The sequence below is a fragment of the Rhinatrema bivittatum genome, chromosome 2 (assembly GCF_901001135.1).
Source record: "Rhinatrema bivittatum chromosome 2, aRhiBiv1.1, whole genome shotgun sequence".
Taxonomy (NCBI): domain Eukaryota; kingdom Metazoa; phylum Chordata; class Amphibia; order Gymnophiona; family Rhinatrematidae; genus Rhinatrema; species Rhinatrema bivittatum.
The window spans coordinates 36,831,195-36,859,173 of record NC_042616.1 but is presented as its reverse complement, the minus strand read 5'-3'; the positions used below and the strand labels follow the sequence as shown (position 1 = coordinate 36,859,173).

Sequence of the window (27,979 nt, the reverse complement as noted above, 5' to 3'; positions counted from 1 at the left end):
GTCCCCAACCCTGTCCTGGGGGCCCACCAGCCAGTCAGGTTCTCAGGATATCCACAATGAATATGCATGAATTTGCAGTGCATGCAAATTTTCTCTCATGCATATTCATTGTGGATATCCTGAAAACCCGATTGGCTGGTGGGCACCCAGGACAGGGTTGGGGACCACTGTACTATGGGACTACTCCTGTGTCTAGATCTTTCTATTAATATGAAAATTCAATTAAAATGATAATTAAAACACAAAACAAACATTTACTAATACTTGGTAAATGCGTTACAGCAGAGAATGCACAGAATTACAACTTCTGCATGTTATTCACCCCCACAAAAACCCCATGAAATAGGGGTATTTAAATGCACTTATTTGCATGCAAAGGCAAGGCAGTCAGCTCATTAATATGCTAATTAAATGCCACAGCTTGCAATGAAGCTGACAAGCCATGATATTTAATCAAACGTCAGCTACAACTCAAGGGATGTTCCTAACTTTCCTTGGGAGTATCGGGACGCCAATGCATGCCCCAATACACCTTGTCTGCTTCTTTAAATGTCCTTCTCACCTGACTCTCCCACCCCTTGGAAGTGTTCAAAGCTATAAAATAACAATTTTAAGTTGCCTGATCCAGCCCTCCCACCACTGGAGTACAAAATATTTTTCCAAATCCCTGGACCACCTCCCCCCCCCCCCCTACCTCCACTGAATTAACTGAACCAATACCTTAACATTCTTGGTGTCTAAAGGAGCTCGACTGCCCTCTACAGCTCCAGGTCCAGCCACTCCATGACCAAAATGGAGATGGGCAGCCTCAAGAAACGTTTGTCCCTATCACTTGATCATTTTTACCTGGTGTACTTAGACCTAGTACCCTAGGGGGTGCTCTGAATCACCAGACACCAGGGCCTTTAACATACCAGATGTGGGCAGTGAGGTACAGGAAAGAGGGCTGAGGGAAAGGGAAAGTAACTTTTTAAACTCTAAGTGGAAAGGGTTTGCTACTGGGAGACAGGACTGGAAACTTAAAAAAACTTTTTTTTTTATTATTTTCCAAACTTTGGCCATCTGAGGCGATGGAAAAGGGGTGTCTCACTAAACCCACAGGGATTTGGACTCTAAGGCGAGGAAGGGCAGTCTGGAGTCACATGGCCTCTTTAATGATGAGTTACTAGGTTGTGGGGCTGCCATTGTTCGGGGCCTTTGTGTGCTGCAGTACGTTTTCCCGTGAGATTTACTAAGCTGCAGTAGCAAGCACTAGAGTTCAGTGAATTCCCTCCGGGGGAAATACCACAGATCAGTAAATCCCCCTTAGATTGTAAACCCTCTGGGGAAGGGACCTGTCTACTGTACCTGAATTAACAATTTGCATTGAGCTGGGGTTTGGAAAGCCAAGTATCACACACTCTCCCAATTTTTGATGAGCTCTCTGTATACCCTTCTAGGTTTATTTTCAGGATTTATTGCATAAAAATAGCAGTACACAATCTCCTTTTTATTTCTAGGGGTCCATGAATTAAGATTTCCCCCACAGACAGTGCATGAAGAAGGTCTCCCTCCAGAGTGGGTTCTCAGGTGCTCTAAAAGACTGCTCTTCCAACTGAAGCTTTTTGCACATTCACCGCATGGAAAGAATCTCTCTCCTCTGTGGATTCTCTTGTGCATCAGAAGATCTCTGTTCTTGATAAAGCTTTTCTCACAGTCCATACCTGGAAAGGGTCTCTCTCTTTTATGGTTTCTCTGGTGTATCAGAAGCCCCCCCTTCTGAATAAAGTTGTTCCCACATTCAGCATATAGATAAGGGCTCTAGCCAGTGTAAATTCTTAGCATTCTGTAAGCACTCTCTTCTCCTGAATCTTTTCCCTCATTCAATGCATATAAAGGGTCTCTCTCCAGTGTGAATTCTCAGGTGTCGTGTAAGAGCTTTCTTTTCCCTGAATCTTTTCCCACATTCAGTGCATGTAAAGGGTCTCTCTCCCGTGTGAATTCTTAGGTGTTGTGTAAGTGCTCCCTTCTGACTGAAGCTTTTCCCACATTCAGTGCATGGAAAGGGCCTCTCTCCAGCATGAAATCTCAGATGTCGTGTTAGTGCTGCCTTCTCCGTGAATCTTTTCTCACATTCAGTGCATGTAAAGGGTCTCTCTCCAGTGTGAAATCTCAGGTGTCGTGTAAGCGCTGACTTCTCCCTGAATCTTTTCCCACATTCAGTGCAAGGAAAGGGACTCTCACCAGCATGAAATCTCAGGTGTCGTATAAGTACTCCCTTCTCTGTGAAGCTTCTCCCACATTCAGTGCATGTATAGGGTCTCTCTCCAGTGTGAATTCTCAAGTGCTTTGTGAGACTTCCCTTCTGACTGAAGCTTTTCCCACATTCAGTGCATGGATAGGGTCTTTCCCCAGTGTGTATTCGTAAGTGCTGAATAAGATCGCTTTTCTTACTGAAACTTTTTCTACATTCCTTGCATGAGAATGGTTTCTCTCCTGTATGGATTCTCTGGTGTATCAGAAGTCTCTCCTTCCGAATAAAGCTTTTTCCACACTCAGTGCAAGGAAATCGCCTCTCCCCAGTGTGAGTTCTCTGATGAATTATTAGGCTTTTCTTATGAATGAAGTTCTTCTCACACTGAGTACATGCAAATGGCCTCTCGCCTTTATGGGTTCTCTGGTGAATCAAAAGATTTCCCTTCAAAGTAAAGCTTTTCCCACATTCAGTGCATGGAAAGGGTCTCTCTCCAGTGTGAATTCTCAGGTGTTGAGTAAGACTTCCCTTCTGCCTGAAGCTTTTCCCACATTCAGTACATGAAAAGGGTCTCTCTACAACATGAATTCTCATATGTTGGATAAGATGTCTTTTCTGACTGAAGCTTTTCCCGCATTCATTGCATGGAAATGGCCTCTCTTCTGTGTGGTTTCTCTTAGACATTCCCAGGTCTGTATTGAGAAGGAAGCATTTCCCATCTTCATTACAGAGAAATGGTCTATTGTAGTTCATGTGGATTCTGTGGTGTACTGGAAGATATTTCTTCTGATTGGCGTTCTTTCCACAGTCTGTACATGTATGTGGTCTCTCTCCTCCATGAAATCCATCTTGTGACTTTAGAGTTCTCTGATCCATGTAATAGTTTCCACATTCATTACATGCAGACTGTTCTATTGTCTCGTTTCTCTGGTGCTGCACAGTGTGGGTATCATTGGCACTTTGTTCACAGGGAGTTACATTCTTAGTGGAGTGTCCTGCAGAGTTTCTTAGTCCTTCCTCTGGTTTAAAATGAGTCCAGTAGTTTTTCTCCCAGTCACAACATGGGCAGGTATTGCCTCCGTCTTTCTCAGATACAGTTTTTGTCACTTGCTGAGGAGGTATCTCTTGTCCTTTCTTGGACTCATTGATCTCTGGATAGGAAAATAAAAAGAAAAGATATTACCACCTTATGTGAGGGAGACTCACAGTGAGAATGATCAGGATTTTTCCAGCAAAAATATGTCTCAAGGGCCACAAACAGGTTTGGTACTCAGAACTTCCCCAATATTGAGACATATCTACATGTATATGGCCTAAAGAAGCCTATTTGGCATATTTTGCTCACCATGAGTACCAGACCTATTTGAAGCCCTTAAAGAACCACAGACTTAAAAGTACTTTGGAGTAATAGCAGTTGCATTCCCTCATGTCTGCAGCATTTTGGTAATGACCCAATGCTTCAGCAATGTTTTATGGTTCAAGTATTTTTACTGACTCACAAAACAAACTATGACATATTGGAGATAGTGATATAAGTTCTGTACACATCATGTCTAAGAACAGCGAAGTTCTAATACAAATAAGAAAGTTGTCATCCCCCCCCAACCTACCAATCAGCATAAAAAGAAACAAATCAACATCTATTAAACCGATAGGAAAGATAATGAGATCAACTTAGGTAATTTAAAAGCTGATTTCTAGCCCTGTGAGGTAAAGAGTCAATTATAAGGAGGTCAATATTCAAAAACCATTTAGACGGATAACTCAGAAGCTTTCTCACACCTGGATCCCCGCCCCATATCCCTTCTCCATCCCTTGAGTCATCAAAGTCTGTGCTGGGAGTGGGGTATGACCTTACCTGCTCCTGGTGCTCCAGTACTGGAAATGAAGTAGTGCGTAACTTAAGCTTCCAGCGCTGAATCTGACAGACTCAGCGCTGGAGCGCCAGGAGCAGGAGAGGTCATACCTTGATCCTGGCATGGGCTTTGATGACTTGGAGGGATGAAGGGCGGATCCTTGGAGGGGGATCTGGGGGTGCGAGTGGGGCTTAACTGGCCACATTTTAAGCCATGGATTGATGGGAGGGTCCAGGAGGAGAGGCAAGGATTTGGCGGGCTCAGGGCATTTAAACAACTTTATTGGTTTGGGGCACAGATGGAAGGCAGACAGGTCTCATTTATATTTTCACCACAAGATCAAAAGAAATGGGCCACAGGCCCATTTACATATATAAATATATATCTTTTTCCTTTAACGATATCCAATTAAGTAACGAGTTATCCAGCACACAAGGCCGGATAACTTCAAAATCTAACCAGCTATATTCAAACATAGCCAGTTAGGTTTTAAAGTTATCCGGCAATATCTAGCTGGATAATTTTAAGTAAGTATATTTAGCGGGACATTTATCCTGCTCAATATTCAGTTCAAGTTATCTGGTTAACTCGGATAACTTGTCCACTAAACGGCCTAATGAATATTGGCTTCAAGGGGTCCAGATAGGTAAAAAGTGTGATATCTGTTTTGGAGATGCCTATTTAGCATCAAATTTCACCATCACCACCAGACCATGGAGTGCATTCCTCCAAAACACAAAACTGAAGGAGTGTGGTATATCTCTTCTCAGGATAAGAAGAAGGACAGTCCTCAAACAAGACCAGATCCACCATGCAAGGGATAGAAAAACCTAACAAAATCCCCAAGAAAGAAAGCACTCCCTGCCAAAAACTTTCAGCCTTTGGATATAACCAGAAAATGTAACCCAAAGTGCCTGAGTTTGCAGGGCATTTCATACAAGATTTGGACAGTGCATACTTAGATTGAAAAGCTCCACATTGGGACAAACAGAAATGAGTAAAAAATGTGCATTGCATTTCATGTACTTTTAGACAGTGTGTGCATGATCACAAAAGGACTAGAAACATGTTTAACAGAAAGTGATAGTTGTAATTCTTGTTGACTTTTACATTCTAAAAGCTGAAAATCAAACTTGCAGTCCAACTGTGTTAAAAGTTTGCAAAGCACAGAAAGAGATGAACATATGGAATCTGGAATATATCAAAGATCTCTAGAATTGAGGACCACCGATTATGTAGTAACTGGGTGGAATCCAGACTTTGGATTTAGTGCCGCAATTGTAGATAACCAAAAAAAAAAAAAAAATCACTTCCTGCTAAATTATAAAGATATTGCACATATTGAAAAGAAAAAAAAAAAGACAGCGCCTTGAGAATCTATAAATTGAGAAAGCACTAGCAGACCCTTCCGGCTCCAGTCACAAAAAGCAGCCTGAAACTTTCCAGAAGGAATTTTATGTTTTCCAAAAATGGGTATGACAGGAGAACATGGCTATGATAAATGAAAATAGCGACATAACCATCGCTAAGTTTTCAACAATAGCAAAAACTAAAATGCTAGAATAAAAGGGAGCAGGTAATCCCTTTGTCACAGTGTGCAGCACACCTCACAAAGAATTAAGAGACATCATTTCAGCTTCTACATAAACAGGTGTATAAAATCTAATAGATAAAATCAATTTCTTATGTGTCACAGGTTAGCAGCCTGGGTATAACTCTTCAAGTTAGGTAAGCCCAAATCCACCTGGGACCATGGTTTCATTAAGGTACTAAGAGCTATACAGGGCTTCCCCATAGGCCATAGACATCTTCTCCAAAATGTATCCACTAAACGTTCAGAAGAGTGAGGAAGATAAATCAGAAGCATAGAAAGCATATAAACCTATTTTGGCATTAAAATCATTTTAAAAACTTAGATTTTGCCCATTTCCTAGCTCTTCCTATAACTTCTGTGGTGAAACGGGCTTTGCTTGCTTTGTGGTTTATTGTTCTGCCCTGTGACACTTTTTCCACAGAGAGCTCATTTTCTCTGAGCTGGCCTGCACATAGTGTTTGAACTCTGTACTGTAGTTCAAGCAAAGGCTTTGGATGCTGCCTTGAAACAGGAGGAAGATTGAACAGCATACATCCCCCAGAATCCCTGAGGACATGTAAGACCAAAACATCTTGCAGTGCCATTGGCCAAAAAATCTATTACTAGTCAGAAGACCATTGGTGGAAAAGCTCATTGTTAGTATACTTTAGGGATGTGCATTCGTTTTGGACGGATTAGACAATTTCAATAAAATTGTCTAATTTGTCCTGATTCGGAGGACCCGAAAAACGAGCGCAACTTTTCCAAAATTTCAGAAAAGTTTGTTTTTTGGGTTAGAGCTAACCCGAAAATTGGGGTCCCCGAAAAAAAAAAAGCCTGAACCGCAGGAAAAACTAAATTTCCCGTAGTGGGCTGAAAACGAAGCCTGAACCGAACGATTTTACCGCTGCACATTTCTAGTATATTGTGCCCTGATTGACCCTGCAGACAGACAACTAGCCCTGCAGGTGCTAGAACTCTCTAGTCTCATCTGGGATTGCAGAGGGAGCAGATCGTTATGCTAAGGCCCTCTTTAGCTCATGGGGACAGTCTGTTTTCCTGATCTCCACAGGCACTAGTTAACTAGTGAAAAGTGTTCAATGAACTTTTGCTATGTAATATTTGTGTTTTACCTGTTTGTTTGTAGTTTAAATCTTTTATCCATTCACTGTTCTTACTTTTAGTTAATAAATATTAGTTTCATAGCTCTGCCTGGCTTGGACTGATTAACGATCCTGATATTGAGTGTATTTGGTCTGTGGGTGTTTTTCTAGGAATTGTGTGACCTTGATTGTGTGGCGTCCCAGTGTCCCTAGAAACCACTAGGGAACAAGCTTGCGGGTGGGGGTCTTTTGCTAAGACCTGCTGGACCCTAGAAACCCGAAGGCTCAACCCAAGGGGAAAGGGGTTGGTATAGGTGAAGCTCTTCCTACGCGCGTATCTTATAAAATCTGGCGTACTTTTGTTCGCGTCTGGTGAGCGAACAAAAGTACACGCGCACGCGCTCTTTTTTTAAAATGTACCCCTATGCTTATAAATCCTTACACTTCACTCTGACCCAGTACTGAAAAGTGTCCCAGTATGGTGTTAGGGGGTACTGTAGTAGAAATGCCAGTGACCCTAAATAAGGATGTGCCTACTGCTATTTTCACAGACTGAACCTAAAAGTGCAGGACTAAGCAACACAAACATGGAAACTGCAGTCACATGATTATTTTGACAATCATATATGAGTGTGGGATTCACACAGAGCAGAAGAGACTGTGATTGTTTCTCCATATCAGAGAGTTCTTGTCACCTCCCAAATGAGAGGAGAACCTTGGACAAGAACTGTGAAACATGGCCTTGGTTAAAACTTTGTATCCAGCCAGAGACCAACTATGAATTGAGAATTGTTCTAGCACCTATTTTGCTAATGGACCCAATGGAATATTCCTTTGCGTCAGTACTCAGATGATACCATTTGCATCCCACCAATACTGTGTCTACAGGAGGTGGCAATATCCAATCCAGATCAATGTTGCAGCTTATGGAACTGAATATTCAATGAGGTTTGACTCTGAGTAAAGGGACTCAAGAGTTAACCATTCGATGGATATTATCTGGTCAGACATTATCCGAAAGATATCTACCAAATACTCCTACAGTACTCTTCCCTCTGAACCAGTACTGACCCAGTGTCCCAGCATGGTGTTAGGGGCACTCTTCCCTCTGAACCAGTACTGACCCAGTGTCCCAGCATGGTGTTAGGGGCACTCTTCCCTCTGAACCAGTACTGACCCAGTGTCCCAGCATGGTGTTAGGGGCACTCTTCCCTCAGAACGAGCACTGACCGAGTGTCCCAGCATGGTGTTAGGGGCACTCTTCCCTCTGACCCAGCACTGATCCAGTGTCCCAACATGGTGTTAGGGACACTCTTCCCTCTGATCCAGCACTGACCCAGTGTCCCAGCATGGTGTTAGGGGCACTCTTCCCTCTGATCCAGTACTGACCCAGTGTCCCAGCATGGTGTTAGGGGCACTCTTCCCTCAGAACGAGCACTGACCGAGTGTCCCAGCATGGTGTTAGGGGCACTCTTCCCTCTGATCCAGCACTGACCCAGTGTCCCAGCATGGTGTTAGGGGCACTCTTCCCTCTGATCCAGCACTGACCCAGTGTCCCAGCATGGTGTTAGGGGCACTCTTCCCTCTGATCCAGCACTGACCCAGTGTCCCAGCATGGTGTTAGGGGCACTCTTCCCTCTGAGCCAGCACTGACCCAGTGTCTCAGCATGGTGTTAGGGGCACTCTTCCCTCTGATCCAGCACTGACCCAGTGTCCCAGCATGGTGTTAGGGGCACTCTTCCCTCTGATCCAGCACTGACCCAGTGTCCCAGCATGGTGTTAGGGCACTCTTCCCTCTGATCCAGCACTGACCCAGTGTCCCAGCATGGTGTTAGGGGCACTCTTCCCTCTGATCCAGCACTGACCCAGTGTCCCAGCATGGTGTTAGGGGCACTCTTCCCTCTGATCCAGCACTGACCCAGTGTCCCAGCATGGTGTTAGGGGCACTCTTCCCTCTGATCCAGCACTGACCCAGTGTCCCAGCATGGTGTTAGGAGCACTCTTCCCTCTGATCCAGCACTGACCCAGTGTCCCAGCATGGTGTTAGGGGCACTCTTCCCTCTGATCCAGCACTGACCCAGTGTCCCAGCATGGTGTTAGGGGCACTCTTCCCTCTGATCCAGCACTGACCCAGTGTCCCAGCATGGTGTTAGGGGCACTCTTCCCTCAGAACGAGCACTGACCCAGTGTCCCAGCATGGTGTTAGGGGCACTCTTCCCTCTGATCCAGCACTGACCCAGTGTCCCAGCATGGTGTTAGGGGCACTCTTCCCTCTGATCCAGCACTGACCCAGTGTCCCAGCATGGTGTTAGGGGCACTCTTCCCTCTGATCCAGCACTGACCCAGTGTCCCAGCATGGTGTTAGGGGCACTCTTCCCTCTGATCCAGCACTGACCCAGTGTCCCAGCATGGTGTTAGGGGCACTCTTCCCTCTGATCCAGCACTGACCCAGTGTCCCAGCATGGTGTTAGGGGCACTCTTCCCTCTGATCCAGCACTGACCCAGTGTCCCAGCATGGTGTTAGGGGCACTCTTCCCTCTGAGCCAGCACTGACCCAGTGTCCCAGCATGGTGTTAGGAGCACTCTTCCCTCTGATCCAGCACTGACCCAGTGTCCCAGTATGGTGTTAAGGGCATCTTAATATTGCTGTGTTCTTAGTTAATTTAGATTGATAAGGGAATAGGAATGCATATACTAAAGTCCTTTAAATTTGTGTGGTATATTTAAAGTTAATTTGGCAATTACCTGCAGGGAGATAATCAATTTATTGATAAGGGCTTGGTTACTTGCTCTTTTAGAGAAATCCCTGATGGATTTTTGGTGTGAAAATGTCTCTTGTCCTCTTACATGGGATAAGAATCTATAAAATCAAAGAATGAATTTAGGGATAGGTGGGAGCTGGGGGGGGGTGTGGAAAAGTAAGACAACATATTTACCTACCTTTGCTTGTTTTTTTGAAGTGGGCACACATTAAATATTGCCTAGTTTTCCTTTTTAATTAAGTGCACATACTAAAGATTAATTTACTCCACAATTTCACTCCCCACAAATTATAAGTCCCAAATTTACTCAGCAAAGCAATTCTGACCAATCCTGTTCAGCCACCAGCAACATCTTCTGCTCTCAATCGTTCCTCATTCTCCTCTTTAGGGATGACCCTAGCATTCTTCCCCTTCCTCTCTCCATGACCCAGCACTCTCTTTACTCCCATCCCCTATAACTCCCAGCTCCCTGCCCCATGCACCCTCACTCTCCTCTTAGCTGAGGGAATCCCAAATCGTGCTGCAGCTCCTCTCCACTTTTTCCCCACATGCTGCTTGCAATATCTGCTGCAGATTCACCCTTCTATTCCTGTTCCTTGCAGGATTACAGAGGAAGGGGAGTGGCTGGAGCTGAATACAGCCAGGCCTGGAGCTTTCTAATGTCCTGGAGACCTTGCAAAATCCCGGAGTCTCTGGTTGAAATCCTGACCCTTCCAAGGTTTGCTGCTGCTCATAAAAGAAACCATCTGAGTGTTTAGAAAGATTTCAAGAGGAGCTGTAAAGGGGTCTCTGCAGTTTTGTAGTACATTAATTGATGATGTCAGAAAAAGAGCATCCCCTCTGCCCCGGTATTCTAGTCACACTGCTGAGGATAAATCCCAGCTGCCAGTCACAGAGCAGGAATCCCTGCAAGATTTCTTCTTATCCAGGTCAGGATGTTTTTGTTTCTTCCTTTCTACTCTACCATTTTGGGTAGAGCAGCACACAAGATCCCACTCAGTTCCCTCCAACACAGATCTTTCTCATGTCCAGCCCCGAAGCTCTGTAATAATCTTAACAGAGGGCAATAATGGTGCAGATGTTGGTACAATAAATCAATCAATGGAACTTAAGCAATGCCTTGATGCTGTGACTTTATGGTTACTCAGTAATTATCTGCTATTAAATTCCATAAGACATGCAATTTTGGATTCATTGTTTGCCTTGGGAATATTTTCATACATTGGTACAAGTGATTATTCTTGGCTATATGGACTATTCTAATAGCTTGTTCATAGGTATTTAAAAAAAACCGAACTGTTTTCTTGCATTGCAGCTGGTCCAACACACTACAGGCTGGCTCGAAGTGTTCATATCACACCTGCTTTGATTAAGTTACACTGGCTGCCCGTACCGTGGTGCGTTCCGTTTAAGCTGTTATTTTACATAAATATTTTCTATTCAGATTCAGTTGATCCTCTTGGAAGGAAAATGCAGTTCTATGCTCCAGTTCATTGGCTTGGATCATCAAAGACAAATGTACTTGTTCTACCATGGCTTTGTGAATAGAAGAAGCTACAAACATGTTCCAGGGCAGTTTCCTATGCAGGAATGCTCTTCCTGTGGAGTAAGGGGGAACAACATCTGAAATGCTTCAGGAAAAAAATGAAAGGCTGTGTAGTTTACAGCTGCATATGCTACTATGTTATTTTGCATGATGTTGTTTTACAGTTTATTGTGTTTTAAAATTTTAAGTCATTTTTATGTGTATGTTTCATTATTTTATGAGTGTTTTTTACGACCCACTTTAAATGGCTCCGCTGTATATGTGCAGAATATACGCATTCCTGTATAAATAAATAATAATGTGGCTGTTGCCCAAACATCTGGCCTCATAGGTCTCCTGTGTAGCCTCCCAGACAGACCCAGCTATGTGACTGCTTGCCTTTCTGCTAGGACTTGTAGAAACTGTAGCCTGCCAGACATACCCAGCATATAATTTAAATTATATCATCACAGCCAGAACCAAATAGCTGCTATTACTAGGAGCTATTTAGTGAGCCTCCAGGATCCCTTCCAGGATGCCTTCCCAACTACGCCAGGAACCTTGCCAGAAAAAATTCAAGCACAATCTTAAAACATGGCTGTTCAAACTAGCGTACCCGGACTAACGAATTGACTCCCTCCAAAGATGCAACATGACCTCCCGACTGACCCTTGCCCTTTCTACTTACTCTCCCCTACTTCCACCCACTGTGAATATACTCCCCCTTCCCCTCCCCTATTATTTTCCCCTGCTAATTATTCTGATTGCATTGATGAACGCCCTTGTAAAAACTAGCATGTACATATGTATATAATTCTCGTACTATCTACTCCTGTCCCTGTTTACCCCCTCCCTGTTAAAAAATGTTATTATTGTAAAGCTTGTTGCTCAGTTATGTTACATTGTGAACCGAGGTGATGTTTTGCAAACGTGCCTCGGTATATAAAAAAACCCGTAAATAAATAAATAAATAAATAAATAAATCCCTGTTCAGTCTTTCAGAGAAACTCAGTCACGTGGTTACCTGTTCTCAGCTGCTCATTCCACTTTTTATCTCAGCAGTTTTACCCCGGTCCCTCTTACTCCTGCACTCACCTGAGCAGCTGCTTCTCCCAGTTTCTCTTTCCTCTGATCCCGGCTCATCCCTGATGTACGGCTCTTCTCCTCTTTCAATGTGGGATATAATCTCAGGGGTGACAGTCGGAGAGCCTGTTCCTGGGGTAAGAACACTGCATTAGGTTTCCCCAGAGTCACTCAGTGCTTAGCACACAATATTACTGGTTACTTTTTTTATTTGTATTTCATATTTTATATTTATTTTTATTTTAATTTGATTTGGTTACCCAAACCAAATAAGCCTGATATTTCACTTGGAATACATATCCAGCGCAACTCACTGCTTCAACGGCAGGGGGGAATAAAGAAAAGAGGAATTATATTCAGACAACAACCAACAAGGACTGAATGGCACAGGCTGGGTAAACAAATAAGCGTGGGAGTAGCTTGCTTATTGCAGCAGTTACTACCCCAAATCAATTAAGCCTGATACTTCACTTAGATGCAGTTCCAGCACTGCTCTCTGCATCAGTGGCAGGGGGGGGAAGGTAACTAGAACCAAAAAGTTACTAATAAGGGCCAAGAGTAACAGATAAGTATGAGAAAGCTTGCTGGGCAGACTGGATGGGCTGTTTGGTCTTCTTCTGCCGTCATTTCCATGTTTCTATGTACTTTCTAGAGGAGATGCTATGTATTGTAGCAGGAGGGCAGAATACACAAAAACGTATTTATTCACTCGTGCATATCTCTCAATGACCCCTTAATACTGTTATAATCACTGTTAACTATTGTAGTTTAAATGTAAACATATTGTATTTTAACTTGTTGTATTGTTATGATATTGTGTTTGTTTTTAGTATGTACACCGCCTAGATGGATAGACTACTACCCCTTGGCGCGGTATATACAAACTTTTAAATAAATAAATATTCTCCCTGCAGCTCACGAGACAATCTACAATATTTATAAAAGAAGCTACACAAGAATGATTCTTTGAATGCTTTGAAACCTTATTGCATATTAATATGCTTTTGAGTAGTAATAACAATTCAGACTCCGTCCTCTCTTCGGAGTGATGGCAGGGTGATGAAACAGGAGTTTTATGTTCATTTTATTCCTCGTTTGCCTGGAAGCTTGGTTTCCTCCTGTGAGAAATCTTTTCTCTTAAATATTCCTGAGTTACCCTGCAGGTGGCATCCTGAGCCCCGCAGCATGCTGCAGTATCAGGCACCCCGAGCTTGCCACCCCAGTTTCAGGCATTACTCCTCCAGTCCCTGGTTTAGCACCAGCAGCGGCCTGGCACTTCAAACTTGCTCGTCATCTTCCTGTCTCCTGCATTGGTGCTTCTTCTGATTTCTTCCCGTGTACTCAATCAGCTGATGGGTTTGAACTATGAGGGAAGAAGTGAGCCAGGAAGAAGAGCAAGACAGAAGCCTGAGTTGGGGAATTGTGAAGAAATGTTCCCTGGTCCAAACCCGAAGGAATTTCCCCATCCTCCAGGGAGTAAGGATCACCTTCATCATCCGTGCCATCTGGTTCTCTATCAGCGTGACCCACAGCAGGCCTAGACATACTCCGATGCTTACTCGCGGCACCAGACTTAGGGGATTCTTCAGTCTGTGATCCCGAACCTTCAAGGTTTGGCCGGCTCCGCCAAATGTGCCTGCAGAAAGGACTGCAGCTCTTGAAATAATTCCCCACAAGAAAAGGCAGAAGGATCCATACCAAAACCAGGGGGCGTCAGTCCTGCACCCACCGAGTTGTCGTCCCCTGCTGACGAACCAGTTAGGGGAGCCCCAAAACAAGGCAAGACTGCGAGGCCCGAACATGGCAAGCAGTACAAAGTGCAAGGCGTTTAGACTTCTTTGCTACCGGCATCATGGATAAATGTCCACTAGCAGTACACTCACCTACAAGCATCTGACAACTGTGCGTCCAACTGCGAGTCCGTACAAGGCAAGTCTGGACATGACGTCCAAAAATAGAATGGCCAAAACTAGGACCTATATATATTAGAGAGCGAATATGTCCAGTCAGCGCACACTACGGACATCCAAAGATTGGACACCCAATACGCGGGCCAGGTGGACGCCCAATCTGTACGTGCAAGCGTGAACCTTCTTCAGACACTGTTTCGTGTCAGACTTGCACAAACAGAAGCAAGCAAATGCTGCAGTGGCCTACCATGTAACGCCTCAGCAAAGCCTGAGAGCTGGGCCTAGCCAAAAGGCTGCTCAACCCGCCAAATCTGCCATGAATCCCCAAGCTCCCCTTGGTAGGGAGATACTCATCCACCGTCTGCTTTAGATGGAGAATACTGGCGGGCTCATGTCAGTGCAGGGGTGTATATATATATATATATATATATATATATATATACACATACATATATACATACATACACATATACATATATACACATATATATACATACTGTGACATCAGCTTTGCTCCATCTCCATCTGCTGGAAGAGGTGGATTAACCTGTCTGCTAAGAAACTGTGCATTGAGTAAAAGAATTTTCTCTGCTTTTTTTTAAAATGTGCTTCCTGCTGACTTCATACAGTGCCCCCAAATATTTGTATTATCTGAAATAGTAAATAGCTGATTCACATTTACCCATTCTAGTCCTCTCATGATTTTATAGACCTCTATTATTGTTGTGTTTGTAGCATCATGTGGACCCTTGGTCGCTGTGAAGATGACTCCTCCCACGGGGAGGGCCCCGTGGGGAACCACAGCGATACGCTAAACTCAAATAGCAGACACGTAGTAGATGGAAGGCTTTATTGTACCGCTGTAGATAGATAGATGGTATGAAACAGGAAGGCAAGGCACTGAAGTCTGCGAGGTGCCAATATGTTCAGACGGCGAGGTGCCAATATGTTCAGACGGCAGGGGAGAAGAAAAAAGGGTTCACACTCACAAAGCGGGGAGTAGCTGGCTTGTTACGGCGGTTACTACCCCAAACCAATTGTGTCCGATACTTCACTTTCGATGCATATCCAGCATGGCTCTCTGCTTCAACAGCATGGGAGAAGAATAAACTGATACTTCACGCATATCCAGCATAGCTCCCTGCTTCAACGGCAGGGGAGAAGAAAAACAACCAATAAGGGCTGTATAACATAGTCTGGGTAAAACAAATAACCATGGGTGTAGCTTGCTTATTGCGGCGGTTACTACCCCTACTACCCCTAACTAATCAAGCTAGATATTTCACTTGGATGCAGCTCCATCACTGCTTTCTACATTAATGGTGGGGGTGGAAGGGAAATAGAACCAAGAGCTAAGAGAAACAGATAAGTATGAGAGAAAAAAATGTGTGAAGCTTGCTGGGCAGACTGGATGGGCCGTTTGGTCTTCTTCTGCTGTCATTTCTATGTTTCTCAGATGTAGAAGTCTCACCCAGATGGTCAAGATAGGTGGGAGCCCACAGTGGGGGTAAAGCCGGCCCTGGTGGGTAGTGTTGGAGCACCGGATCGTAGAGGTAATCACAGTAGCATAGTGCAGACGTCTTCCTGGTAATAGAGATGGTGGAACCGAAGGTCCGTGGTGCAGGATACACAGACTAGTAGGCCCTCAAGGAGCGAGTACCTGATAGTCCAGAGATCCTGAAATAAATGAGAGAGAGAGAGAGACCCCCGAGGAACGGTTGTCTAGTTAGTAGAGGCCCCGAAGGGTGGTTGGAAGCGAGAGACCCCCAAGGAGTAGGTGCCTAGAGCTTCATAAGGAGCGAGGCCCTGGAGTGTAGAGAGGTGTCTAAGCTTGCAGCTTAGAGCAGTCAGAGTAGCTAAACCGAAGTCCTTGCTAACTTGAAGATGGTAGCGAAGCGGAGGCTTTAAATAACCAGAGGTATTGACATCATGCGGTGGGGTCACCCCCGAGGTTCCCACATGACGTGTATTTGAGCGTAGGCAACATGCGCGCGCGCGCCCTAGGAAGCCACGGAAACGAGCATGGCGGACTGGAACACCCATGCTGAGCTGGAAATGCCGAGGCCCTCAGCACCGGAGGTAGCCATCTTGCCCAAGGAGGAGGAAAAAGGAAGAAAAGAGGTAAGGTAGGGCGGTCGCAGCCATCTGCGACCGACGGACACAACAATTATACTCCCCTCAGCCGTCATTTCTCCAAGCTGAACAGCTCTTTAGCCTTTCTTCATAGGGGAGTTGTTCCATCCCCTTTATCATTTTGGTCTTTATCATCTGAACCTATATCTTTTTTGAAATGTAGCAACCAGAAATGCACACAGTACTCAAGGTGTGGTCTCACCCTGGAGTGATGCAGAGGCATTATGACATTCTCCATTTTATTTGCTATTCTCTTCCTAACAATTCCTAACATTGTTTGCTTTTCCTTTTTTGACTGCCACAGCACACAGAGACAATGATATCAGTGTATTGTCCACTATGATGTCCAGATCTTTTTCCTGCATGTTAACTCCTAAGAATGAAAACTAACATTGTGTAAATACAGCAAAGGTTATTTTTCCCTATAAGTAACTCCTTCCAATTATACTTCATCTGCCATATGCATGCCCAATTTTCCAGTCTCGCAAAGTCCTCCTACAATTTATCATAATCTGCTTGTGGTTTATCTATTCTGAATAATTCTGCGTCATCTGCAAATTTGATCATCTCACTAGTTGTACCCCCTTTCTAGACCATTTATAAATATATTAAAAATCACCTGTCCAAGTATAGATCCCTGAGGCACATCACTGTTTACTATTTTCTGAGTGAAGGAAAGATCATTTAATCCTACTCTCTGTTTCTGATCTTTTAGCCAGTTTGCAATCTACAAAAGGACATTGTCTTCTATCCTATGACTTTTTAATTTTCTTAGGAGTCTCTCATGAGGGACTTTGTCAAACGCCTTCTGAAAATCCAAATACACTAAATCTGCAGACTCACCTTTATCCACATGTTTATTAACTCCTTCAAAAAAATGTAGCAGATTTGTGAGGCAAGACTTCCTCTGGGTAAATCCATGCAGGCTCTGTCCCATTAAACCCTTTCTATATGTTCTGTGATTTTGTTCTTTAGAATAGTTTCTACGATTTTTCCAAGCACTCAATTCATTCTCACTGATTTATGGTTTCCTAGATGGCTCCTGAAGCCATATCGGAATTATATTGGCCACCTGCCAGTCCTTCAGGTAGAATGGACAATTTTAATATGGGTTATAAATTACTAGTAATAAATCTGAAGTTTCATTTTTTAGTTCTTTCAGAACACTGGGGTGTATATCATTTGGGCAATTTGCTACTCTTCAGTCTGTTAATCTGGCCTACTAATTGTCCAGGTTCACCATGATTTGGTTCAATTCATTTGAATCATCACCCTTGAAAGCCATTTCCAGAATTGTATCTCCCCAGAATCCTCATTAGTAAACATCAAAGCAAACAGTGGGGCAGATTTTAAAAGCCTTACGCACGCAGGGGGGGGGTTACATGTGCTAAGACCTATTTCGCCTAGGCCCGGCAACGCGCGTATGTCCCGGGGCTTGAAAAAAAGGGGCAGGGCGGGGGCGTGGCCAGAGGCCTTTGTAGGGCCACTTGGCCGGCAGGTGCAACTTATAAAATAAAGATATGGGGTTTGTTTGTTTTTTTCAGGTAGGGCTGGGGGAGGAAAGTTCCCTCCGAGGCCGCTCCGATTTCGGAGCGGCCTCGGAGGGAACAGGGAAAGCCATCGGGGCTCCCCTAGGGCTCGGCGTGCGCAAGGGGGTGCACAAATGTGCGTGCTGACCCTGGATTTTATAACATGCACGCGGCTGTGCACGCATGTTATAAAATCTGGCATAGATATTAAAATCTGGCCCAATTTCTTTAGTCTTTCTGCCATGGCCTTATCTTCCCTAAGTGCCCCTTTAACCCCTTGATCATCTAATGATCCAAACGACTCCCTTGCAGGCTTCCTGCTTCAGATACGTTATAAAAACTTTGCGAGTCTGAGTGCAGACCGCGGGAAGAAAGTTCTTTACACTGAAATAGCCGTTTGAGATGACGAGATGCTGATAGAAATCATCAAGTCATTCCCCTGAAGCAGGACCTCTGTTCCGAAACATGGCCGTGTCGGGTCTTTGACGTTTTGGAACCTTGACGCTTCTGTGACGCTAAGTATTATGCTTTAAACCAAGCCTTTGGGATGGTGACAAAGATTTTTCGTCTTATCATTATGTAGGATGTATAGTCCATTTGGAGGATTTGAAATTTATCAGCATTCTTGCGACGTTGGTTTTTATGGAACATAGAAAATATACAAAAATATGGACAAAATGGAAAATGTTATCTAAATAAAAGTAATGTGACCCAATATCACAAACGAGTCTGTTATAAATTCTGACTCGAGATTTGAGGGTCCAACAAACTTTGTTGGCAGTAGGGTGTGTTATAAACAAATACCAGTACACTGCTGTTCATATTTTGTTTACAAATTAGTGTACTGGATTACACATTTAGTGTTGGTGGGTTTTTTGTGATTGATATTACATTTATCCAGTCAACATTGGAGTAATCGAAATCTCCCATTTTTACTGTTCTGCCAAATTTGTTACCTTCCCTAATTTCTCTTTGCATTTCATCATCCAGCTGCTAATTTTGGCCAGGTGGACAGTAGAATATCCCTATTGCTAAACTGTTCCCCAACATGGGATTTCTATACATAAAATATTCTATTGCACTTTTAGAGGTTCATATTCAAAAGCCATTTAGATGGATAACATAATAGTTGTCTGTCTAAATGACCTACCCGGCTAATAAGCTAAGCGGCTAGAATTTGGCCAGATAAGTTAGGGGCTGTGCAGAGGTGTAACTGGGAGGAGCCGAGTTAGCTGGCTAACTCTGATATTCAGTCAAAGAGCTGTCTTAAAGTTAGCCAGCTAACTAATTAAGATAGCCAGCTATATTCAGTAGTATAGCTGCATTGTTAAATACGCCTTCAGAGATAGCAAAGTTAGCCGGATAAACTTATCTGGCTATCTAGTCTATTTATAGACCTCTTAGTCTCCTGCAAGATCTTTATCCTGTTGAACTCTATGCAATCCCAAACATAAAGCACCATCCCCAACCAAGTTGATACACCCTAAAATTGCAATATACTTTACTCATTGATAAGGTACAGTCCCACTGATTATCCTCCTTCCTCCAAGTCCGAGATGACAATTATATCTACCTCTTCATTCACTATTATTTACTCTAATTCTCTCATCTTACTTCTTAGACTTCTGGCATTGGCATACAGACCTTTCAAAGTATTTTTTTGTTTGTATTAAAAACCTGCTTATCAGTTGACAAGAGTAATTTAATCTTTTAACTTAGGTGGTTCTTTACTTAAAGGCACTTTGACTACTACTTCTTTTATTGAAACCTCTCTGTTGGGATGCCCTCACTCTCCTATTTCATTAGTATCTTTCAAAGATACCTCCCTCCAAACCATGCACTGCTGAACGACTTTTGGAGTCCCCACCTTGTTCTAGTTCAAAAGCTGCTCTATTTTTTTATTCAGATTTTTCAAATACATGACAAGGAACAACCTTGCAAGGAAATACAGAAACATAATTTTTTTTTTGAAAATTATACATACATTCATTTATGTATATACTATTAAATGAAGTATAGAAGTCTATCTCCTGTTTAAAGGTTAGCACCAGCAGCCTGGTTCCATTCTGGTTAAGGTGGAGTCCATCCTTTCAAACAAAAAAAGACTCCCTCTATCCCCAAAAGGTTGCCCAGTTCCTTACAAAACTGAATCCCTCCTTCCCTGTACCATTGTCTCAACCATACACTGAGACTTCGGAGCTCTGACTGACACTGGGGACCTGCGTGTGGAATAGAAAGCATTTCAGAGAATACTACCCTGGAGGTTCTGGATTTCAGTTTTCTACCTAAAAATCTAAATTTGGCTTCCAAAACCTCCCTCCCACATTTTCCTTTGTCATTGGTGCCCACATGTACTATGACAGTGGGCTTCTCCCCAGCACTGTCTAAAATCCTATCTAGATGACACGTGAGACCACCACCTTTGTTCCAGGCAGGCAAGTTACCAGGCGATCCTCACATCCACCAGCCACCCAGCTATCTAAATTCCTAATAACTGCATCACCAATTATGATGGCCGACCTAACTATTTCATCCTGGGCAGTCGCCCTGTGATATTCATCCTCGGTGCGAGAGGTCCTTGCTACAGGTTCACTTCCTGCTATAACTGGGTGATGCTCTCTGATCAGGTGACCTTCCTCTTCCAAGGCAGCCAGACTGCAATTGGAACTTGGCTACTATGTACATAAAGATTGTCTCTATATTTATTTATTTATTTATTTAGAGTTTTATATACTTCTCTGTCTGCCTCCATGCATTTCTCCAATCCCTCTCCTATTCATTCACTCCTCTCCTCTACCCTGGTCCTGTCCCTCTCACCCATCTTTTTATCTCTCCTCCTTCAGCACTGTCACTATTCTCATACATATCTCCTCCCTCCACATATTTTAGCCCTTTCTACCTTTCTCTTGTGAGTTTATCATTTCAAGTTTAAGCCTCTTCTTTTTTTCTGCCCCACTTTCTCTCTTATTCTCTCTCTTTCTGGCCAGGATGTCATTTACTCCTCTCTCTCTCAAGTTTTTATGTTGAACAATATTACAGTAAAGGCTTGGTTAGTAGTGAGCTGCAAGAACAGAGGCGTTCACTCAGTTTATAATCAAATAATATTCTGTTCTCCCCCTCCCACAAATATTTTCCTGAAAAAAAGATAAAATATCCCTTCTTACCTAGTGAGCTGAGCATCTGATAATTCTCCTTCATCACCTCCTTGTAAAGCGCCTTTTCCCATTCTTTTAAATCCTCCCACTCCTCCTGGGAGAAATAGATCACGATGTCCTCAAAGATTACTGGGACCTGAAACACAAACCAGAAACTCACTCAGCACCTTCTGCATCACATCCATCAGGAGACCTCCCTTGCAGGGCAGGGGGAGAGGTTTCTGGGTGCAAATAATTCACAATCACATAGCACAGTGCCAAAGCAGGATAACATCAGACAGAAATCAGTTACACACAGACCCTGAGATACAAAGTCTCACTTTGTCCTTACATTCAAGAGGGTCCAAAGTGTCTTTTCTGCATCTCAGGTCTGCTCGGGATCCTATTAAAGTCAGGGCTGACTCTGCAGGGTCCCAGGTTAGAAAGCTGCAGCAGGGTCTGTAAAGAGAGAGCAGGAAGCTGGGGGTAATCTCTTACCTGACCAGAAGCTCCTGAAGACATTTTCCTCTCTGATTTTGCTCTTTTCAGGATTAGAAATTAATTGGGAGCTCCCTCTTGGCTGGGGGAAAAGCTGAGTGTTTTGCCTCTCAGCAGTGCAGTTCAGGGCTGTTACAGTGGCAGGAGATGAGGGAGAGAAGGACAGAAGCTGAGATTTCGGAATGCAGATTTTTGATTTCCAGCTGTTAAACTGCTAATAAAAGGAGAAAAATATCATTTATTCCGTCCCCAGCACAGGGCAGTGCCTCTTCCTGCTGGGTGCAGACTGATGACGTCACACAGGGGAGGGCGAGCTTTCCATCGTTCCCAGATTGCATGGAACGGTGAGTTTTCCTTCGACTTAGGAGGGAAGGGCATAGAGCATGCTCTGTTGGATCCTGTGGCTTTCCAGCAGCCCTGCTTAATTAAGGGCAATCACAAGCTCGGTAGCTGAAGTAACTGCCCCTGGATATAGCTAGATGGAGCCAGTAGGAGGCTGGGGTAAAGGTTTTCCTCAGTTTTACACAGACCTTGGAGGAGATCAGCAGACCTGTGAGCCAGAAGCCAGTGAACATCTGAGCAGGTCACAAAACTTAAGCTGTGGAAACTTTCTTTTCAGATAGACGAATGGACTCCTATATGCAGCTGCGCCAGAAGAATGCTTCAGGACCCAGACCTCTGTTCTTTCCTGTTGTAAACCTCAGAAAGATAAATTACAAGCAACCTCAAATGACCTTGCATGTGAGATTGTGCCCAGGTTGAGATGCCCAGTGCCAATCTTACATACAAGGTGATTTTGGTCACACCCCTTTCAACTTGAATTTCTTACATCCTTATTCCTGTGTTTTGTTAACTCTTGGCCTGAGGTAGAGTAAAAGTTAACTCGCATTTCAGGTTGCCATCATATTCTATTCCTATGCCCAATTGTTCCATTGCTGTGTCCATGTGGTTCTATCACACAGGCCTATCCAGTACCGAGCGGTAGGAAGAGCTGCGTTAGTGCCTACGGCACCCGCGGTTACCGCCTGCACAGTGCAGCTCACCTACCGCTCGATCCTGAACCCTAATTACATGCAAATGTAAGCCGCGTCCGAAAAGCCTTAGGCCCGCGCAACCCAGGATACTGTATAGAGCGCCTATACAGTATCCTGGGTGCGCGGGCCTAAGGCTTCACGCCACGCTGGTATCTGTCATTTCAAATGTCATTTGAAATGACAGATACCAGGAAGTCTGGTCCGATCCGATGCAAAAGTAAGTTGCTTCGCCGCTGTCAGTGTCCCCCCTCCTCTCGGAGCAGGGCGCGAAAAGCCGCCTTGCTCCGGGAGGAGGGGGGACACTGACAGCGCAGAAGCAAGGGCGAAGCAACTTACTTTTCTGAAGCCATCATCAGGAACAGATGCGATCGTAGCTCCTCCCGACCAAGATGGCCGCCTGCACGGGGAAAGCGTGCAATTGGCCGCTGAAGACGTCTTGAGCGGCCAATTGCACGCTTTCCCCGTGCAGGCGGCCATCTTGGTCGGGAGGAGCTACGATCGCATCTGTTCCTGATGATGGCTTCAGAAAAGTAAGTTGCTTCGCCCTTGCTTCTGCGCTGTCAGTGTCCCCCCTCCTGCAGGAGCAAGGCGGCTTTTCGCGCCCTGCTCCGAGAGGAGGGGGGACACTGACAGCGGCGAAGCAAAATAAAAAAACGAAAAGTCGCTTTGGCGTTGCAGTCTCCGTGTTAGCCCCAGTCCGGACATCGGAGGGGGGCTGCTACGTTTTTTTCGCTTTTTTTTTTTTGGCTTCGGGACTAGGGGAGAGGACTGGGGCTGCCACGGAGACCGGCACCCATGATCGCGGCCGGGGCAGGTGAGCGGGGGCTGGGGTAAAGCTTGCCACCTACCCTTACCCCTGCCTCTACCGCCTGGGTCAGGGTAGGCGGTAAGTTTGCAGGTTAAACGCGCGACAAAACGGCAGGGAAAGGTAGCGTTAGTCAGGGCGCGGGTTACGGGATGCTAGGGAATAGCTAATTGGCTCGTTTGCATGCAATATCGAGCTAATTCGCTCGTTTGCATGCAATATACATGCCGCGGGCGGAAGGGGTTGCCCGGGGAATTTAGGACGCGGTAGGAGTAGGTTAAAGGGGATTCGGGATCGCAGGAAGGGCTAACGCGGCCGGAACGTGAGTTAAAAGCGGCTTAGGAGCAGGGTAAACGCGGCCGCACTTTACAGGATAGGCCTGACACTGTGCACAGCAGTAGAATAACGTTTTCCATCAGAAATGTGTTTACTCCACCTACAGTTGAACAAAATAAACTCTGGGGAAGGCACCTTCAGCTGAACAGCATGCACTTTGGTGCTATGCATTCTGACTTTGGGTACTGTTTGGCTGTAGGTCCCCTCCCCAGAGAGCTTATGCATCATTAAGCTGTAGGTTCCAGCCCCAGAGAATTTATGTTATTAATTTAAGTCCTCCTTGGGTGTGAGGTGGCGTATCAAGCTGAGCAGAACAAGAGACAACAATGGTCATCAGAAATGTGAGTTTATGCCACCTCCGAACCAGGAGTTAAATTTTCAATGTAAGCTCTCTGAGGCAGGCACCAGTCACAGGTTTTCTTTTATCCTGAAAAGCTAAATAGTACTTGCACAATGATAAAGTATGTACTCTTCAGCTGTTAGTGACCACCCAGACAGGCTACGCTTTGTTCATCTAGCTGTAGATGCCTTCCCCAGAGAGCTTATTCTTTTATTTTTACTTGCCATTCCTTGTCAAAATGGACTGAAATGAGAGAATGTGCCCAAAAGTTGGAATGTACAACACCAATCTCACATTCACTCATTTTGGCAAGGAATGGCAAATAAAATTAAAACATAAGCTCTCTGGGGAAGGCACCTTCAGCTAAACAGTATGGGGCGGATTTTCAGAGCCCTGCTCGCGTAAATCCGCCCAAAACCGGGCGGATTTACGCGAGCAGGGCCCTGCGCGCCGGGAAGCCTATTTTACATAGGCCTCCCGGCGCGCGCAGAGCCCCGGGACTCGCGTAAGTCCCGGGGTTCTCGGAGGGGGGCGTGTCGGGGGGCGGGCCCGGTCGTCGCGGCGTTCCGGGGGCGTGTCGGCAGCGTTTTGGGGGCGGGTACGGGGGCGTGGCTACGGCCCGGGGGCGTGGCCGCGCCCTCCGTACCCGCCCCCAGGTCGCGGCCCGGCGCGTAGCAGGCCCGCTGGCGCGCGGGGATTTACGTCTCCCTCCGGGAGGCGTAAATCCCCCGACAAAGGTAAGGGGGGGGGTGTAGACAGGGCCGGGTGGGTGGGTTAGGTAGGGGAAGGGAGGGTAAGGTGAGGGGAGGGCAAAGGAAAGTTCCCTCCGAGGCCGCTCCGATTTCGGAGCGGCCTTGGAGGGAACGGGGGGAGGCAGCGCGGCTCGGCGCACGCAGGCTATACAAAATCGATAGCCTTGCGCGCGCCGATCCAGGATTTTAGTGGATACGCGCGGCTCCGCGCGTATCTACTAAAATCCAGCGTACTTTTGCTTGAGTCTGATGCGCAAGCAAAAGTAGGCTGATCGCGCTTCTTTTAAAATCTACCCCTATGCATTTTGGTGCTTTGCATTTGACTTTGGCATACTGTTTACCTGCAGATGCTCCCCTCCCCAGAGAGTTTTATGCTTTGTTAAGCTTGCTGTTTGTGCCTTATGCTTTGATTTTACTTGCCATTCTTGAAAACGAGCTTAGATGCAAGATTTTGCTTCCTGGAGTGAGCACTTACAGGAAGCTGAGCAATGTGTAAGCAACTCCCTGGACTGGGAATCTACAGTTAAACTGTTCACTAAAGTTTGGATGTATTGTGCCAGTTTACAGTTCAGCTGTAAGTGGCTGCCATGAGAGCTCACTGGAAATTAAACTCCTGGGTCTGATGTGGTGTAAACTCACATTTCTGGTGGCCAAAGTTATTCTATTGCTGTGTCCAGTGTGGTAGAAGCAGCTATACCCTACCACACTGGGCACAGCAATAGTATAACAAGGCCACTACAAATGTGAGCTAAGTTTACGCCTGCTCTGATCTAGGCCTTAAATCTCCAGTGTTTGGAAAATGTTTCTTAAATTGCCTGCCCTTTAATGCACTTCCCTGCGTAGCTGGGGAACAGTTAATACCTTCTTTTACATGGGATTTGTATGCACCCACACTAAGTACACCAGGGGTTTCTTAGTGTGGGGGGATTTTCAACACTAAAACCAATATTGCATACCTGAGAGAGGTTAGCACTGGAAAAACCCATGCTAAACCCTACTACTCAAGTTTATCGTGGTTTATTACATCAACTGCAAATTAGGACTTCCGCAAAGGCAACTGCCTATGGTGCCAAATTTTGAAAGTGCCATTAGTCGTACTCCTAGCTCCAAACTCCGCACTGAAAGAAGCTCATTGACTGGTGGAGATCCAGGGGGTGCCTCATCCTGGGCTGAAACAGCAAATCAGCATTGGAGGAAGGGAGAAGGCTCAGCGTGCAATTTTTTCACTACAGTGGGGGGTGGGGGGCAGCAGGAGTTTGTTCCCTACACTAACCATCCCTTGCACTTTGGGCAGGTTAGCATGGGGAAAATTGAGATACCCAACAATCAGCTTTGACATGGTTGTGCTATACTTGATGTATCCATGTTAATGCTGCAAAACTGTGCAGCACTTTAGCTATGATTCAAGGTCATTATCTCCCATCACTTTCTATTTTCAATGTATATATAATGTTGGAGGAGGTAATAAGTTCATTCTACTAGTTCTTCCCCTTTGCAGGAACTGGGTACTGTCACTGACTGGGGACCTTCCCAAAGTACAGCACAGAATACGATTTGACTATCATTCTAAGAGGGGGTTGTATCAGGGAAAAAAATCTCACATAGTACTCAAAGGTCTCTCTAATATCAAAGCAGGCAGTCCTCAGGATCCCTAAAGTATTGCTCCTAGACCTTTTTAAGAGGAGTCTTATAGTCAGGCAGAATCCCTGCAGCTCTCAGGCCTGTGGGAGGCTTTCCCTCTGCAGTGAGGACAAAGCAACAGCTGCTTCCTCCTTGGTAGCCTGGGTCTGAAGACTAGTGCAGAATTCCTGTGACTGGTCTTCATCTGAGGCTCAGCTTCCCCAACTGGGAGAGGAGATCAGTTCAGTCTCTCACAGCTCCTAATAGCCCAGCTGCCATTAGCTGTTGCTGTCATCACCCAGGCAAAAGCCAAGGTAGGGTGTATCCCTGCATGCACTGCACAGCTGTTCTCTGGTTTTCCGTTGACAAGAGGGACTACAGTCATACTACTGGGTGATGTCATCTGATGGTGTCAAGTTAGGTATTGATCTCTTAAGTAGATCTTCTAGAACTTTCCTGAGCATGCGCGGAGTATTCACACCAAAAGCCACTGTGCAGCCTCGCCCATTCTCCTTCAGTCACTTTTCGTCTGCCTTCGCAAATGGTTGGGTACTCCTCTCCTCTGTTTGCCATTGCTATTATTTTCATTCAGTTGTTCTTGGAAGGGCGTTGTCCTTTCAAGCATTGTTTCAAATGCCATAGAAAATGTCCAGCAAGGACATCACTCCCTCTGACTACTTTGTCTTGGCTCGGATCATGACTCATCTTCCTGCAAGTCATGCGGACACATATCTCCCTAGGCTCAATGCTACGGAGACCTCAAGGCAAAAACAAAGTCCAAACTTCAGCTTTCTGATTCTTCTTCCTCTTTCCCAAGGCATCACAAGTCTCGTTGCTCCATCAGAATGGACACCGCTTCATTGCAACAATCCCAGACATTCTCTCCTGTGGTAGATCTCACCAGGAACTATCCAAGTCAAGTGAACCTTCCTCCATTTGTTTTGGCGTTGCTGAGAGTAACCTGGGTCAGCTTCATGGTCGTCCACTTCTCATCACGCAGATCATTCCATGCTGCCAGGTTTCTGTGGAGGCCTATGGCACCAAGGACACAGCATGGAAAGCAGGCAAGTTGGCCGTCAAGGCATCAAAGCCCAGTATGGTTTCTATATCTGGCGCTGATACCAAGACGCGGAACCCTAACAAGCCAAGAAATGGAGCCATTGCCAAGGCGCAGAAACCTGATATGGCTCTTGCTCTTGGCACTGAAGCCAAGCCACACAAACCTGAGATGGCATTATCTCATGGCGCCGATGCCAAGGTGTAGAAGCCAGCCAAGGTGCAATCCAAGGGCACTGCTGCCAAGACATGGAAGCTGTAAAACTGCCAGAATGTGGTGCCAATGCCAAGGTATAGAAGTCAAACAAGGCGCTGATGTCTGCCGTTAATATTGTGACAAAGATTCCCCCCGCTCCTCATTGGCTGCTGCAATCAGCTGCAATTCTTCTGCTTTCCAGAGGGTTGCTGCAGTAAAATCTGATAAGGATTCCAAACACAGATCCGATACTGTTGTTCGCCATGGCGCTGAACCTAAGCCTCGTCAACTGCCTGCAGAGCTTTCTTCCAGTTCACTCACCACAGAGATCCTGGCTACTTTCTCCAGGGAGGCTCTGGTGACAGATGGTCCACTGTCCTTCGCCTTCTCCTCTCTTCTATTGAACCTCTCCTAGACTCTAAATTATATTTTAAAGATTCTCTTCCAGAGTGGGTGGGTCACCCATGAATGCTTTCTTCTTCATCCACTTCCAGTGAAGAC

General features: G+C 45.2%; 2 protein-coding genes across 3 annotated transcripts in view; one reads left to right on the top strand and one right to left on the bottom strand.

Moving 5' to 3' along the window:
* The window catches only part of LOC115083186 (zinc finger protein 850-like), a 133,466-nt gene that overhangs the window by 48,146 nt on the left and 57,341 nt on the right, over positions 1 to 27,979 (top strand). The window contains exon 6 of the mRNA XM_029586993.1: positions 27,044 to 27,484. Within this exon, the coding sequence (XP_029442853.1) occupies positions 27,044 to 27,484 (441 nt within the window). The remainder of the gene's footprint in view (positions 1 to 27,043; positions 27,485 to 27,979) is intronic.
* On the bottom strand, positions 229 to 21,687 carry LOC115083829 (gastrula zinc finger protein XlCGF57.1-like). Of its 2 annotated transcripts, XM_029587854.1 has the most exons (4): positions 21,340 to 21,397; positions 20,872 to 20,998; positions 12,148 to 12,267; positions 229 to 3,384 (listed from the first exon to the last, which is right to left on the bottom strand). In XM_029587854.1, exons 1-4 carry the CDS (start codon positions 21,361 to 21,363, stop codon positions 1,859 to 1,861), a joined length of 1,797 nt encoding a protein of 598 aa, XP_029443714.1. In that variant the 5' UTR covers positions 21,364 to 21,397; the 3' UTR covers positions 229 to 1,858. The 2 variants fall into 2 exon arrangements, with proteins under 2 accessions (XP_029443714.1, XP_029443713.1); XM_029587853.1 differs by lacking the exon at positions 12,148 to 12,267 and having other exon boundaries at positions 733 to 3,384; positions 21,340 to 21,687.